Source organism: Sinocyclocheilus grahami, unplaced genomic scaffold (genome assembly GCF_001515645.1).
Source record: "Sinocyclocheilus grahami isolate Dianchi unplaced genomic scaffold, SAMN03320097.WGS_v1.1 scaffold474.1, whole genome shotgun sequence".
Lineage (NCBI taxonomy): Eukaryota > Metazoa > Chordata > Actinopteri > Cypriniformes > Cyprinidae > Sinocyclocheilus > Sinocyclocheilus grahami.
The window spans coordinates 456570-474392 of record NW_015505653.1 but is presented as its reverse complement, the minus strand read 5'-3'; the positions used below and the strand labels follow the sequence as shown (position 1 = coordinate 474392).

Genomic DNA, 17823 nt, shown 5'->3' with positions numbered 1-17823 from the left:
GTAAATATATACATGTATGTTTGTGTATTTATATATACATAATAAATATACACAGCACACACTGTGTTTTATTTTAGATGTGATTAATCGTTTGACAGCTCTAATATATATGTATATATATATATATATATATATAAATGTTTAAAAGATTGTACAGCACAAATAAACATATATTATAATTTTAACTTATAATTATTAAATAATAATTATACAATTGATATTTTATAATATTACTACACTCGTAAATTATATTAAATATATAAAACATATTTAATGTTAATTGAAATAAAGTTGAAATAAAACCTAAACTTAAACATCTGGCAAATAACTGAAATAAAGTCATTTGAAGTTTAAGTACTAAAACTAAAATTACACTCTAAAAATAACAGAAGTGCATAACAAAATTACTAAAACTTAAAGTAAAAAAAAAAAAAAAACGTAAAATAAAACTTTACAAAAAATAAAAATGAAACGAATTCAAAAATATTAATAAATACTATAATAATATATAAATAAATCATTTGTAAAATTTAAAAGTAGTGCCACCTCAAAGACATCGACATGGAGTTGGGTTGTACATTTTTTGTAACATGAACATTATTGTAGATTGAACCGTGTTCTTTTCCGTATCACAGGAACGTCAAAGCATAATCAAATACTGGCTGGACAATCTCAGAGCTAAACATGGGGAGGCCCTTCACAACATCCACTTCCTGGAAGGGCAGCCAATCAGTGAGTTCTTCTCCTTAGACTTCCTGAGAGCCCTGCGACGTGTGTGCCTGATCTGTACCAGTGGCCTTTATGTATGTATAAGTCGCTCAGTATCTTGATGGTCTGTACCTGAAAGTAATTTGATTTTGCAGGCTGAGGCTTTATATGTTGCTGCTGACAGATGTAGTGAACATTTCTGGAAGGAAAAGTTTTACCAAAGGTTTGAATACCTGTTCATGTTGTGTGTGTGTTAGTGAGCGTGAACTGTGTGTGTCTGTTCCAGTTCCTGAGCTGAGGGCACGAGGTGTGATCCAGCAAGTCTTCCCGCTTCATGAGCAGAGGATTCTGGGACAGCTGATGAAGTCATGGGTGCAGGCCGTGTGTGAAAAACAGCCACTGGGTTAGTAGTTTGCAGTGGGAAGTCAAATAAATATGCCATTCTTTTCCATTTGTTGTTATTTTATAATTGAAAAATAATGTTGCTAATAATTTTGCTAACAACCCAGCTGCTCTTAAAGGGTTAGTTCACCCAAAAATGAAAATTAGGCTGCATTTTACTCACCCCCGAGGCATCCTAGGTATACAGGTGCATCTCTAAATTAGAATGTCGTGGAAAAGTTCATTTATTTCAGTAATTCAACTCAAATTGTGAAACTTGTGTATTAAATAAATTCAGTGCACACAGACTGAAGTAGTTTAAGTCTTTGGTTCTTTTAATTATGATGACTTTGGCTCAAATTTAACAAAAAATGAAAATTAGCCCATAAATTACTCACCCTCAAGTCATCCTAGGTGTATAATGACTTTCTTCTTTCAGACGAATCCAGTCGGAGTTATATTAAAAATGGTCTTTGATCTTTCAAGCTCTTTCATTTCACTCAGCAGGTGTTGCATTGCTTCAGTCCAAAAGACCTGAAATAAAAAGCGCCCTTCCATAAAAAAAAGTGTCTCATACGGCTCCGGGGGTGAACAAAGGCCTTCTGTAGCGAATCGATGCGTTTTTGTATGAAAAATATCCATATTCAAAACGTAATAATCACTTTAGTCTAGCAGTTGTACACTGGAAGCAGTTCCGGGGGAATGACGTATGGAGGTTGGCTTTGCGCATGCGCTGCTCAGAAGTGACTAACGCAGAAGCGCAGGGGAGAGATCAAAACAAAACAACAGTCACTAATTAGAAGTACAAAACAAGGATTTGTAAAGAAGAATGTCGGACGATTTTGATATAAGCCAAGAGGAGACTGGTTTTCCTTTGCTAAAGTAAGAAAACTTTGCTTCCTTTGATCCTGTTAACAAACGTTGGTTTTCACGAGACTCACCGGCGCATGCGCAACACTGACGTCATACGCCATGCTCCCAGAGCTGCTTCTGTGTACAACTACTGGTGCAAGTGATTATTACGTTTTGAATATGGATATTTTTCTTACAAAAACGCATCGATTCGCTACAGAAGGCCTTTGTTCACCCCCCGGAGCCGCGTGAGACACTCTGTTTTGTGGAAGGGTGCAGAATTGAATAAATTCTGTATTATTGAAGAAAAAATACAGTTTTTATACATTTTGACATAGAATTTTTATATATAATTTGTAAAAAAAATACAAGTACTTTTAAACCTACATTTAAAGGGATAGTTCACCCAAAAATGAAAATTGTATGTTTATCTGCTTACCCGCAGGGCATCCAAGATGTAGGTGACTTTGTTTCTTCAGTAGAACACATTTGATGATTTTTAAGTCCTACCGTTGCAGTCTATCAGTTGTATAATGCATGGCAATGGTAACAAAATCTATGAGAGTAAAAAAACATGCACAGACAAATCCAAATTACACACTGCGGCTCGTGACGACACATTGATGTCCTAAGACATGAAACGATCGGTTTGTGTGAGAAACCGAACAGTATTTATATAATTTTTTACCTCTAATACAACATTATGTCCAACTGTGTTTGGGCGCGCACACGGCATCCGATGCGTGAGATGTGTACACGCTCTGGCGTAGTTTACGCAAGCGCCGGAAGTGATCTCTCGCGCGGATACGTCACTCATTGTTTGCACAGTCATTGTAGGTACGACGGCTAATCAAAATGGTACTTACTTGCGCTTATCCGGATTGTTCAAACCGACTTAAAACTAAAAGATTACGTTCTCTCGCGCGAACTCATTCGGGAGTGGTGACTTTCTACGTATTCCCAACTTCTGAGCCTGCTCGCCTAAAGTTATGGTTGATTGCTCTTCGGCTGGATATCAACACACTGTGACGAGTCGGCTGCCTCCCCCTAATTATCAGCATCACCCCGTCCCTTAATCGCCGCCCTTCGCCAGGCTCCCGAGTGGGTGCGTGTGAGAGGAGGGGCGCTGAAATAGCTAGGGCTGGCAGCGTGTGATGGGGCACACCTGAACCGAATGGAGCCTCATCACCGCCGCTGTTTAAATGCCGAGCGCACCTCTCTTTGGTAGACCGGTCTCTTCCCCGTGCATGCACGCTAGAGGGACTGCGTAGAGGGACTCCCGTGAGTCATGAGCTGCCGAACCCACAGTCCGGACAAGAACCACACCCGTTACACGGCCGTCGGGCAAGGATGCCGGGCCGTCTAGTCCCTTCAAGCGCCGTGGGCAGAGAGAAGGACGAAGCCGCTGAAATAAGCCACCACCCCTCGTGCCCCGGACCAGAGAGGGGAGCGCGAGCGGCCACCGAACTCTGCCCCTTACCTGGACCCTTCCTTCCTTCCTGACCACTGCCCTTCCCTTCACGAATATTTTGGACACTTGATTCCCTTTTTTCTGGACACTTTGTTTATTTTCTGTTAATAAAAGCCTCTCCGAGGCCTGACGCCACACCCACTGTGTCTGTCGTTTGCTCCTCCCACGACAACACCCATTAACGTAAACTACACCAGAGCGCGTACACACCTCACGCACCGGAAGTCGTGCGCGCGCCCAAAGACAGTTGGACATAGTGGTGTATTAGAGGTAAAAAATGATATAAATACTGTTCGGTTTCTCACACAAACCGATCGTTTCGTGTCTTGGGACATCAGTGTGTCGTCACGAGCCGCAGGGTGTAATTTGGATTTGTATGTGCATGTTTTTTTTACACTCATAGATTTTGTTACCATTGCCATGCATTATACGACTGATAGACTGTTAAAGTTAAAAATCATCAAATGTGTTCTACTGAAGAAACAAAGTCACCTACATCTTGGATGCCCTGGGGGTAAGCAGATAAACATCAAATTTTCATTTTTGGTTGAACTATCCCTTTAATGTCTAACACCAATTAATTTATCAAAATGTGTATTTTAGTCCAAATTATTACAATCCTAATATACGTATATGCGATTAATCAATAAACAAATTTACTGATTTTGTTTTGTTGCTGCAGCCCCACTTAGATACTTGAATGATTTGTTTTGTTAGATGATATTTGTGATTATTTTGGAGTGAAGATTGCCATGTACTTCGCCTGGCTGGGTTTCTACACCACTTCCATGTTGTATCCAGCTGTTATTGGCTTTGTATTGTGGATGCTCACAGAATCAGATCAGGTATTTTACCACTTAAACATCATAAAAGTGACTTATGCACTATGTTCCAAGAGTTGCAACTATTGTTCGTTTGATTGATATTTCTGTCTCTATGTTCTTAGACCAGCAGGGATATCTGCTGTGTGGTGTTTGCTCTCTTTAATGTGGTGTGGGCCACATTGTTCTTGGAGCGCTGGAAACGCAGAGGGGCGGAGCTCGCCTATAAGTGGGGTACACTGGACAGCCCAGCTGAGTCACTGGAGGAGCCCAGACCCCAGTTCAGGGTAATGACTACGGCAAGCAATTCGAAATTTTAATCTAATTAATTGCATCATGTGCCAATTAATTAATATACATAATTGCACATCAATTTTGGATGGAGAAATTACCCCCAAAACATAATTTAAAGTCATTATTGTGTTGAATGAGAAAAGTATTAAATGGCCATTACAATAAAAGTAGCTTTAGAAAGAAGTATTGAGATTCATCATTGCATAAATAATGATAATAAATGGGTATTAATGGTTTTCGGGGGGAAAATGAATATTAAAATATGAAATGATTCTTAAAAAGAAATGATACTCTAAATATGAAACTAAAACCCATAATAAGTGAGTCATTTAGTCATTCATTCCACCGATTCGTTCAAACTGCTGCTCCATTCAGAAATGAATGAATGGGTCACTGAATCATTCGCTCACTCGTTTTGTTGAAAAACATTGATTCATTCAGTAGCGAAACAACAGTTTTGCTGTGAATTTGTTTGGAATTATTTTTGTTCGCAAAACAGACAATATTGACAATATTGTGTCTAAAATGACATTTTTTTATTTAACTATTGTATAAAATCAATAGCACTTGTGCAGATTTCAGGGATTAAAGTTCTCCATTTCCATTAATTGCAGCAAGTCTATGACGGATTTCCGTCAACTGGAAAAAATTAGGGGAAAAGAAACATGTAGCGCGTTGTTGTTCTGCCGGCACACAAAAAATCATCCTGCAGCTTCTCATTGACAACATAGTGATGCCGCTCGCATCATTCACAGTTGAGTTATTAGCAGAGAACACAGAGCAGAACTTGAATTTCGGTGCGGGATTGCGGCTATTAATAACAATTCTACTCATTCCAAAGACTATAGAATACCCTTAAAGGGACTTTGTCTCATTCCCGCAGGTTCCGCACTTATAGCGCAATGACAGATGATGGAACGTATCATTTGCACGTGCTTTTGAGTCTTGAGAACTCACTTGCGCGCTAATTTTCTGTGCGCCCACAGATCACGGATAAGGAGAGTGACAATTTTAATAGTTATTAAGGGAGTTTGCAAATGTGATTGATTTAATACAACAGTTCAATAAACAAGTACTGCCTGATTTTGCTCTATTTCTTTAACGAAAATAGTTTCAAATATAGTAACAGCTCAGCCGCTGCGCATCTCTAAAAGCAAACACAGCTGAGTTTCATTCATTCAATGAAAGTGTGTTTTTGAACAAATCTAGTGAGTCAGTGATTCATGACTACCCATTCATAAAGACAGTCACTTGCTTCATTCCTGAATGAATCAGCCGTTCGAACGAATCAATTGAATGAATGATTCAGTGATAAAATCAGTGACTTGCCGCCACCTGCTAGCGGATTTAGCTTCATTTTTAGTGTATAATTTCAGTTAGTTAAATCATTTAATATTTCTGTATTCAAAATTTTATATTTAAAACATTAATCTCCACATGAATGTATGAATTTTATTGCACTCATGCCACCTCTGAGCCTTATTAAACGTCTGAAAATGTCCCTGCAAGCCACTTTTGTGTTCTTCTGTGCCACCTCTGTACAAATAATTTTTTTATTAATACAAATTTCATATGATTGGTAACTTATTTGTCTTATTCTACTTCTTATTATTTTGTTTTAAATAGAAATTTTAAAAAGCTTATAAACATACATTTTTGAATTTGACAGATGAAAATGATGCCATTACAAAGGTAAAAAGAAAATACCCCTGTAAGTCACTTTAAGGAGTCAAATGTATTAGGAAGGATAATTTTTTTATCAGAATTTGATTATTGATCATGCTCCTACATTTTTTAAATAAGGAGGACAAGCGCTCCTAAAAAGAAAAGTAAGCATAGAGCCATGTGTATCAGTATATTAGATCCGTGCATGAGGTCTTAAAGAGACAGCAGCCTAAATAAACCTCCTGATGCCTTTCATTTTACAGTGAAGACTAACCAGTGTTATTTTACAGTTGAGTAGATAATAGTTAGACCTACCTGAAAACATTTCTTGTTTTTGTTTGTGCTATTGATTGTCTAATTTTTTATCAGAATTTTTTATTATTGATCAGAAGGTGCTTCTACATTTTTTAAATTAGGAGGACAAGCGCTGCTAATTACAAGAATAAAAAACTGCTCTTAATCTGTGTGTGTAACAGGTATGGCTGTGGAATGGGGTTTGGCTTGGGAAAAATTCAGTCAAAAGATTTTTTTTTGCTTTAAAAAAAACAGCTCTGTTGCTCATATGATATTGCTGAACTATATAATATATTGTAATATACATACAAAAAGACAAAACCAATTTTAAAGACAAAAACCCACACATTTTATCTTGATAGAATTGAATTTTAGGGGCATATAACTGCTTTCTAATAGGCTACATCACACAGTCAGACGTCGTCCAGCATCATGTGCGTCACTAAGCTACTGCATGCAATGCAAGATGATTTGCAGGTCCGGGCCGGGGGTTAATCATTTGAATGCATTATTTTTTCCAAAATTAACTGCACCAAATTAACGCATTAAATCGCTAGTCTTAGTAATGGCATCTGATGCATCTAAAAACACGTCTTTTAAACGGCTCATTAAATGATTTTTCTCTCTCTTGCTCTTCGGGTCAGGGTGTAAAGCGGTGCAGCCCAGTAACGGGCTGTGAAGAGTTTTATTACCCACCGTGGAGGAGGAGAGTGTTCAGATGGCTGGTCAGCTTTCCCATCTGTATATTATGCCTTTGCTTTGTATTTCTGGCCATGCTTGTCTGCTTTGAGCTTCAGGTGAGTTACACACTTTCTCACACACACTGATCTATGGTAGTTGACGTGTCCTGCCTATTTTTCAACATTTTCTAATTATTATGTATGCAGATTAAAATAATTAATAACAAATGATGACAAGTAACAGGACCCAAGATATGCCTTATACGTTCATATATCAAATTTTAACCTAATATTGTTATGCTGATATTATAAAGTCCATTAGTGCTGGGTGATTTTTCCGATTTTATAGATTAATTCGAATTGAATGTTTTCCCACGATTTTATTTTTTATAAATCGAGGAATCACGTTTTTATGATTTCAGGGTTTCGGAATCATTTTGAATAGAAATATTACCAAACGTTAGAATTAGACACTGACAATATGCCAGTGTTAACCGTAAAGAGAAAAGAATGTCGACCTCATGTCGGCGCACATGATTAACCGCTGAAGCGTGACGCGCTCTGTGAAGGACCATAAGGTGCCATTCACACAGAATGCACTTTTGTGTTGACAAAGATCAGTGAACAGATCAGTGATCACGGGCAGTGAAAAAGGAAAAAAATGCAGGAAGATGGAAGTTCTTTTAACTTGAGCTCCGTGCTTTTAGAATGCCGTTTCATGGATGAGATGCTGCAAGAGACGAGAGCGCAACTATGAAAAAACTATAGAAAAGCAGTGCAATCTAATAACAACCTGTTAAGAACTACTACTGTATGTCTGAAATTTCATGTTTGCATCATGGTGACAGGCTGAAAGCTGCAGTTCATTGTTTTTACAGAACATTTATAGTTAACAATAGTCTACTGGTGTTTTACCTTCAGTCATTTTGAATTTGAATTACCTTGACTTTTGAGATTTTTTTAAAGCATTTCCCTTATTATTCCCTATTATTTCTGAACATAAAATGTTTAAGATAATATTGTACAAGATGTAGTTGTAGTTCAAGCATCTTTTTTGCAAAGATATCTAACAAGTGATTTGTTTAACATTTACATCATGTTGACAACTTCATGTGTGGTGCACTTGAAATAGAAATTTCTTTAAGGTGAAGGTGAAGGTGAAGTGACGTGTGGCCAAGTATGGTGACCCATACTTGGAATTAGTGCTCTGCATTTACCCATCCAAAGTGCACACACACACACAGCAGTGAACACACACCCGGAGCAGTGGGCAGCCATTTATGCTGCGGCAACCAGGGAGCAGTTGGGGTTCGGTGCCTTGCTCAAGGGCACCTCAGTCGTGGTATTGAAGGTGGGAGAGAGCGCTGTACATTCACTCCCCCCACCTACAATCCCTGCCGGTACGAGACTCGAACCCACAACCTTTGGGTTATGAGTCCGACTCTCTAACCATTAGGCCACGACTTTCCCAGAGGGTTAATAAAGAAAAAGTTACTTGAATCATGTTGTAGTAACATTTTCAAGTTGACTAGTTAAAAATCGGTCAAACGCTCTGAAAAAAATCTATATTTTCCATATCGCCCAGCCCTAAGGTTTATAAACGCATTGTGCATTATAAATTATTGTTTCTTAGCTGCAAAAAAATGCCAAGGGTATGCAGCAGAGATAAAAAGGTTTTTAAATAACATTTAAAAAAAAAAGAAATTACGTTTAACATTTACGTTAAACATTATAAATGGTCCTCATGGGGGAAAAAACACAATTATGATAATAATAATAATATATGATGTTTCTATGGAAGCCCATTTCCACCACAGAATAAAAAAATTAAAATGAGAAAAAAGTCGTAATTTTTCTAACTTTTTAAGAATCTAAAAATTCTAACTTTTTCTCTCAATTCTGAGTTTATATCTCAGATTTCTTTTCCGCCACAGAATAACAAATAAGTAATTTTGACTATTTAGCTCATGAAATTGCAAGCTTATATTTAACAATTGTGACTTCTCTCAATTCAGATGTTTTTCTCGCAGAAGTCAGAATTGTGAGTACCTTTTTTTTATCCTGTGGCAGAAATGATCTTCCATATGTTTCACCATAATACAGTATATGATTAAAAGTAATATTAAAATGGATTTACATATTAGTGAGTGCAAATAGAAAATAATTAATGTAATGTGAGTTGTAATGAGGTGATGTTTGGCAGGAATTTGTGATGGGAATTAAGGAGCTTCCACGTGTAGCAAGATTCATCCCTAAAATCATGTTGGCCATCACTGTGACGGCGTGTGATGAGGTGTACAGAAAGATCGCCTGCTGGCTAAATGACATGGGTGAGTCACCGAATATATGTGGTCATTTATTATTTGAAGTGTTCACGAACACTAAATTCAACAAAACTGAATTTTAGGAGGGATTAAACTCAGGAAGTTTTGGTTTACAGTTTGTCAGTAGTAAAAAGTAACAAGGCCGAAATGGATTGTGGTCTGGATTTTGGGAATTCGGCCCTCCAGAAGCTAAACGCAGGAGTGAGAAGGAGACAGAAGATCAACACTGGCTAGTTGTTAGGCTCCTGTGAGCTGAATACTAATGTCTGAGTCTTGTGTTTCCCACAGAAAACTACAGACTCCAGAGTGCCTATGAGAAAAATCTCATCATCAAAATGGTTCTTGTAAGTATCAATAGAAAAATGAATAAATAATTTATATATCAAATGTTTAATGACCAGACTGAGTTTTAAATATTCATAAACTTTTACTAAAACTAAAATGTTCCTGAAATGTTCTCTTTCTTTCTCAGTTTCAGTTTGTAAATTCTTATCTCAGCCTTTTCTATATTGGATTCTACCTCAAAGACATGGAGCGTCTGAAAGAGGTGAGAGTCTCTGACTGGGCCATATGAACACCTGCTCTGAGCTTCTAACTAAAACTACACCACAGAAACACAAATCACTCAAAACATCAGAGCTGCATGCATACTGTAAATATAATGAACTGAAATATATATGTGACCCTGCACCATAAAACCAGTCATATGGGTCAATTTTCTGAAATTGAAATCATTTGAAAGCTGAATAAATAGGCTTTCCATTGATGTATGGTTTGTTAGGATAGGACAATATTTGGCCGAGATACAACTATTTGAAAATCTGGAATCTGAGGGTGCAAAAAAAATCAAAATACTGAGAAAATCGCCTTTAAAGTTGTCCAAATGAAGTTCTTAGCAATACATATTACTAATCAAAAATTAAGTTTTGATATATTTACGGTAAGAAATTTACAAAATATCTTCATTGAACATGATCTTTTCTTAATATCCTAATGATTTTTGGCATAAAAGAAAAATCGATAATTTTGACCCATACAGTGTTTTTTTTTGGCTATTGCTAAAAATATACCCAAGCGATTAAGACTGCTTTTGTGGTCCAGGGTCACGTATATTATTTCAAACTTCAAATTTACTGTATATTTATATACACTACAATTCAAAATATGGGTTCGCTTTTAATATTTTGAAAACAGTCTCTCACCATATTTTGACAAGAGTTGCTCACCAAGAGTATTATAGATTATAGAGTACAAAAAAACTGTATTATTTTGAAATAATATTAGAATTTGAATTAACTGATTTCTATTCTATTCAGAAATTATTTGATGAAAATAAAGTTTAAAACAACAGCATCTATCTGAAATATAATTCTTTGTATCATTATAAATGTCTTTACGGCAGGTGTTTTGAGTTGATTAGCTGATTGGCATGTCACCATATTCTAATTTGTTGAGATAGTGAATTGGTGGGTTTTTGTTAAATGTGAGCCAAAATCATCACAATTAAAAGAACCAAAGACTTAAACTACTTCAGTCTGTGTGCATTGAATTTATTGAATACACGAGTTTCACAATTTGAGTTGAATTACTGAAATAAATTAACTTTTCCACAACATTCTAATTTATTGAGATGCACCTGTATGTAGAGAGATAGAATTTATTTACTTGTAATTAAAATGAACATTTTAAATCAAACTGCCCAACTGTGTCAGAGTGGAATTGACATTATCAGTGCTCAGCCTTGTAAGGTGATGGTGTAACGTGTTGGTATTCCTATTGCTGTAGATGCTGGCCACACTGCTGATTATCCGGCAGTTTGTGCAGAACATGAAGGAAGTCCTGCAACCCTACCTGGCCGAGCGCCACCGACTGGGTGAGCTCACGCTGCGGGCCGTTTGGGAGCTGCTGGTGTCTGCACTGCTCAAGTATGGGCGGCTTGCAGCAGGACGAGCACAAGTGTCACCCAGCGACCCCACTGTGCTCGGGTCAGGCCTGCGCGGGCCACAGATGGGTGAGGAGGGCCCTCAGGAGAGACGAAAACGCAAGTGTCTGAACGGTGGCTGCGGCGTCCCGGATGAGGATGTGGAGGAGGAGCCTGGGGAGAGGCACAGCGAAGAAGATAACGAATCGGAGAGCCTCATCGACTGCGGCCTGAAGCTCCGGAAGGTCAGTTTCATTGAGAAGGTGGAGCGTAAGTCCGCAAGCTGCGTCAGCCCGGTGGACGACAGCTTCCTGGAGGAGGGGAGCCCCACCATGGTGGAGAGGGGCATGGATCCTGCCTCAGTTTTCGAGATGTGTGATGATGATGATGATGAAAACGGGGTTTCGGAGATGAAGGAGCTGACAGCCGAGCAACTGCCAGCGGGAGTGGAGAACAATACGTCAGTCCGGCTCAGGAAGAGGGGGCGGAGTTTAGAGAGGGCTGACGGTAAGACCAAGAGAGATTCGTGGATGGATCCTCCTGAGGAGCAAGAAACCACCACGTTAACACAGGCCGAGATGGAGAGCTGCATGCAAACAAACCAGGTCAGAAGGCACACCATGCTTACTACTTATATTTTTGTTTTCATTTTTCTGTTTAGATTTGCATTGAAATGTAAAAACAATAAATTAATTTAATGTTTTTTTATTATTATTAAAATCAAATACATTTGAATATAATATAGTTGGATATAATGAAACATTTATTTCCTTCGTATTAAAACACCTAAAACAAGCAGCAACTAACATTTTATTGAGAAAGTGTTCAAATCTAATTTAAAGAGATAGTTCACCCAAAAACAAAAACTGTCATCATTTACTCAATGACAAGTTGTTCCAAACCTGTATGAGTTTCTTTCTTCTGTTGAACATAACAGAAGATATTTTAAGGGGGTCATATGATGTTGCTAAAAAGAACATTATTTTGTGTATTTGGCGTAATACACCAAAAGCATAATGTTTATGCGGTTTAAGGTTTCACATACTGTACATTATTGTTTCTCCTCTATGCCCCACCTTTCTGAAACGCGTACATTTTTACAAAGCTCATCGTTCTGAAAAGTTAGTTGTGCTGTGATTGGCCAGCTATCCAGTGCGTTGTGATTGGCCGAATACCTGAAGCGTGTGACGGAAATGTTACGCCCCTCACCATATTGTGATGCCTTGTCCCGGCCGGAGCGATGAGACAAAAACATTAAAACCCATTACAAACGAGGCATTTCTTGCATCCAGTGGGGACATAATTATGGATTATAATGACTTATATACTTGGTCTTTTTACGAGTTGCGTTGCATCGCGCCGCGTAAACATAAAACCATGTCTGCATTTGTGATCGGAGAAATGACAAACAACAAGTGCTACTCTACACTGTTCAAAACTCACTTTTGAATCATCAGTGGCAAATTCTTTAAATATAAAAACTTACTTACAGTCTGTGAGTCAGAACAGCCGGCATTGTAGTCTACTCTACCAGGATCAGGAAACAGTCCTCCATAAAATGCGCTGCACACATCTGAATATTTGGGTTGAAGTGTTCTGGAACAGTGTTGTAAATACAACTTAACCACTGATTTCTAGTCGTGTCGTCTTTTGGAAGGCCAAACAAAGTAGTTTCGCTTTCACAACGAAACACAGCGTCACACACGGCGGGCTTGAGTGAGCGGCGGCCGGAGGCCTAGAGTGAGCAGAGGCCTGCTTGATTGAGCGGCCGGCGGGCTTGCGGAAACCACATGTGACGACCTCGGGCTGGACTCCACTTCGTCCACAGTGAAAGCCGATCCGTTGATCCACAGCGTGAAGTTTATGTATTTCCTCAGCAACCAGCACTGATCAGCTCCAGGCATGACGAAGCAGATATCATCCTCTTTTGGAAGGCCAAACAAAGTAGTTTCGCTTTCACAACGAAACACACATCGTAACGTAGATATGTGGGGGCGTATTAGAACAAGCCGTTTTAGGTAGGCGTGGCTGACTCTTATCTTTTGTGTAACAATGTTTGTAGGTCGGGAAGAAGGAGGCGGGAACCAGCAAACATTGAAACCAAATTTAATAAAATAAACAAACACAAAATAGCGCGACAGCCCCTCGTGGACGACTGTCGCGCACAAACAAAACCAAAACACAAAATAAACTCCAGGCCTGGTCCTCTCTCGTCTTTCACTGTCGTCACTCCTTTTTATCCTTCCGGAGCTCCTCCGTGGGACTCGAGACCGGTGAGTGGTGCAGGTGTCGCTCATTATCAATTAATCCACCGGCCTCGCTCCGTTCCCATGGCTCTCGGCCCCCCCCCTCTCAACACATAAAAAATATCTCTTTGGAATTGAGACTTTAGTCTTTGCAACTTTACAGATCTTCTTTATGCACCAAGAGCTTGTAACACTCCAAAGAGAAAGGAAAAATTTAAATCGCATCATATGACCCTTTTAAAGAATGTGGGTAAGCAAACAGATGCTGGTCCCCATTGACTTACATAGTATGGAGAAAAAAAATACTATAAATGTCAATGGGGACCAGCAGCTGTGAGGGTGAGTAAATGATGACAAAATTGAGCCTACTTATTTAACATACATTAAAATGGACTAAAATGTTTTCTTTTGGATGTGAAACTAACATTCAGTTGTTGTTTTCGTGCCATTTATGATTTTGAATGCAGCTCAGAATGTATATCCAAGTTGTTTAGCTGATGATTGTGCACAAATAAGAACAAATAAATAAATACTTTTATTCAGCAAGGGCGCATTAAATTAATCAAAAATGACATTGTAAAATAAATAAATTAATTAATTAAATAAATGCTGTTCTTTTGAACCTGATGTGAAAAATGAATTTGAAAAAATGTATCATGGCTCCACAAAAACATGAAGCACCACAACTGTTTTCAACATTGATAATAAAATGTTTTTTGAGAATTTTTTCAAACTTTTCAACAGTAGTGTAAAATACAATTTCTATAGTATTTTAAAAATTCTTAAAACAGAACACAGTGGTTTGCAATTGAAGTACTCTCACGTATGTGTGTTCTAGAGTACAGATGTTCTACTGCCTGCAGACAAACAGATCCTTCTGACTGACATAATTTCTCTAAACCGCTAAAACACAGTTTCTCTAAATTGCTTTCCAGGACACTTTCCAGGACTACCAGGAGATGTTTGTTCAGTTTGGATATGTGGTGCTCTTTTCCTCTGCCTTTCCATTGGCCGCCATGTGTGCCCTCATTAACAATATCATTGAGATCCGGAGCGACGCATTTAAACTGTGCACCAGTTTACAGAGACCTTTCGGCCTGAGAGTGGGGAGCATCGGGCAATGGCAGGTTAGACTAGACTGAGTACTCTGAAAATCATTAGAATACTCATCTGATGCTGCTGTAAGTGTCTTTATACAACAAGGTTGTGTAAAAGTCCTGTGTCATTGCACAGACAGTGATGGAAGCCATGGGTCTGATTGCCATCATAGTGAACTGCTATCTGATTGGTCAGTGCGGGCAGCTACAAAGACTGTTTCCCTGGCTTAGTCCTGAGATGGCCATTATCTCCATCGTCATCCTTGAGGTACGTACACACACTCAAGTACATACACACCAGTGTTATTTTAGTATCATTGAGAGTTTCAGTTAACTATAATAACTCTGATACAACTCTTTATGAGGGATGGGTGATATGGCAAAAAATATTTAAAAAAAAAATTTCAGGAAGGCTATTTTGCAAGTTACTGAGCAGTTAAAACTAGTACAGCCAATATAAGTAAAAAGCTCTCATGCTATTGAAGACATGTAAACAGTCAGAACAAAAAACAAATGGCAAGCACTAGAACAAACAAACATGATACAAATGAAGTAAATTGTGCAGGTAAGTCTTACTAACAGTATTGAGGTAAGAAATAATACAGAAGTTGAATAAAGTAATCAAATGTAAAATGCAACACTGGATGAATGAATTAACTGTTTACATTCAATTAAGACAATTCATGATCTATGCCTATTGTAAATTACATGATTTTCTGTAAAATTTGTCAGCTCTGACTGCCCAAAATAAGGCTCAGACTTCAGCAACTACCATCAAATCGTCCAGACTGCAACCTCAGGCAAAAGGTTGTGTAGTGTATTCAAGCCTTTAGAAGAAAAGCTTCTTTCTATAAGACCCTCAGGGCAAAAAGTATTCCTCAGTAAATCACATGAGATTAGCTTTGTCATTTGCACTTACTTCAAAAATGTTATCATTATTACTTCTATGCTTCCAGTACAATCATAAAGCATACCTCTATTCGCTTCTCAAACCATGCCAGCAAGTCTGAAGTTCCTCCTGAACTTACCTCTTTCACTTGAAGACCTGTTGTATTCAGTTTCTTGTCCTAGCACACAAATGACAATAAACTGACTTTCTCTCTTTCCTCGCGTGAGCAGCACTTTGCAGTACTACTGAAGTATATCATTCATGTGGCAATACCAGACATCCCCAGCTGGGTTGGAGAGGAAATGGCCAAGCTGGAGTTTCAGCGCAAAGAGGCGTTTAAGGTAATACCCCATCCACCGTTCAGCGAAACTATATTTAGGAAACTGAATATTATAAGGATTGTGGTATAGACTCTTTTGACTTGAACCAGTACACAACCACAAACAGCTGATCAACATGTTCTAAATCTAGCGTTCTGGCAGCAACTGGATTCATTGCTGGTGTACATGTGTTTTCAGAAGCATGAGCGTCAGGCACAGCAGCATTTCCAGGAGCAGCAAAGGAGGAAGCGTGAGGAGGAGGACCGGCAGCGCCAGGCGGAGTATCAGGCCCGGCGTGATCGAGACGATGGCCGCTCGGACTCCTCGGGTGGCGACCACCACCACGACAAGAGCCACAGTGGCAAATCCAGACCAGGGGGTGGGGGGGAGAAACCCAAACGTCCCAGCTCGCTTCTTGGAAACAATAATGTCATGAAACTGAAGCAGATAATCCCTCTACAGAACAAGTTTTCTTCTGGCTCAGCCCGTTCCCCGCAGTCACCCACGGGTAGCGAACCCAAGCTACCGGGTTTCCTCAGTTTTAAGTTCCTAAAGTCCCCTGAGAACAAAAAGGAGGCAGCGGCGGCGGCTTCCACTAGTGTGTCGACAGCTCCTCCAGTCCAGGAGAGGGCAGAAAGGTCCCAATCACCTAACAAGTCCTTCAATCCTGGGAAACTGTTTAACTTTGGGAAATCAGAAGGAGGGGCATGTGTAAATGGGGCTCAGCCTTCAAAACCAGGGGATGGGGGACAGGTGCAGGACAAGCCCCCAACAAAGTCCAACCTCAATGGGGTCCCTGACGAAATCCCATCTCCTTGCGGAGAGAATGGGGATAATGGATCCTCAACCGATGCTGATCCATCAGGCCCTAAGATGTAACAAGAAAATTATCTCCATTAAAAAAAAAAAAACAGTGTGAGACTTAAAAACATTCCCACTCTCCTGCCCTCAGTGTTACTGAGGATGTGCAAGACCTGGAAGCTGTTAAGTAAAATAATGGGGAATTCACTAAAAGCCCGGGTGTACTTCATTTTCCGCGTTCTATCTGTCTAGCGCACAACTGAGCGTGCAAGTGTACTATATTGACGCGGAGCATAGATGGATGTGTTCGGCATGTGCGCCACCTAGTGGACTTCTATTTTTTGAGTACTGAAATCGCTCGCACATGCACTGCTGTACAAGTTCAAAAATTGGGCTGCAAGCAGATGATGTGCACGGCTAATAATGAAAATTGTGTCTCGTGGACTGTTCTCAAACCAAAGCAGAACACGGACTAGGGCAGTTTATTTTCGGCTTTAGAATACATTGGGTCCAGATTAACGTTGTGTATTTGCACGTGTTGCGTGCTTCATTTTAGCACCCAGTTCACTGACGTGAGCGTATCAGGTAATAGTCGCTACTAGAGGTCGACTGATAATGGATTTTACCGATAACGATTTAGGTTGGACCGCAATGGCCGATAACCATCCACTAGTTTTTAAAATGGATACTGAATGAAAACAAACATAACACTCCAATAAAATAGTGCAGACCTTTCTAACAGAAAAAAAACTTTAAAATATGAAAATATACTGTACTTTTTAAATTAAATATAAAACAACGATTTGGGTCAAATATAATGTAATTTAATGGAAAATTCACCTTTATAATTTGGATTTAAATGTTTTGTTTATATGTTTCTGTCGACTGCATGAACATCAATTTGATTTCTTACATCACTAGCTTTAAATATGCAACTTTGCTGACTAACAAATGCATAAAAGTGACCAGCTGGAGATAAACTAATAGAAATCGTGACATTAAACATTTGGGTCAGGCATTTCGTCACCAAAATAGTACACGCATACTGTATACGCATCA

At 38.9% G+C, this 17823-nt stretch overlaps 1 protein-coding gene across 1 annotated transcript in view; it reads left to right on the top strand.

Annotated features, from left to right (window-relative positions):
- The window catches only part of ano8b (anoctamin 8b), a 30691-nt gene extending 13183 nt beyond the window's left edge, over window positions 1-17508 (top strand). Inside the window, exons 5-17 of the mRNA XM_016235817.1 lie at window positions 636-732; window positions 995-1111; window positions 4130-4257; window positions 4359-4520; window positions 7131-7283; window positions 9370-9496; window positions 9779-9834; window positions 9963-10037; window positions 11276-12016; window positions 14593-14784; window positions 14891-15022; window positions 15874-15984; window positions 16162-17508. Coding sequence (XP_016091303.1) covers window positions 636-732; window positions 995-1111; window positions 4130-4257; window positions 4359-4520; window positions 7131-7283; window positions 9370-9496; window positions 9779-9834; window positions 9963-10037; window positions 11276-12016; window positions 14593-14784; window positions 14891-15022; window positions 15874-15984; window positions 16162-16842 — 2772 coding nt within the window. The 3' untranslated portion in view covers window positions 16843-17508. The remainder of the gene's footprint in view (window positions 1-635; window positions 733-994; window positions 1112-4129; window positions 4258-4358; window positions 4521-7130; window positions 7284-9369; window positions 9497-9778; window positions 9835-9962; window positions 10038-11275; window positions 12017-14592; window positions 14785-14890; window positions 15023-15873; window positions 15985-16161) is intronic.
- Window positions 17509-17823: the final 315 nt, after the last annotated feature.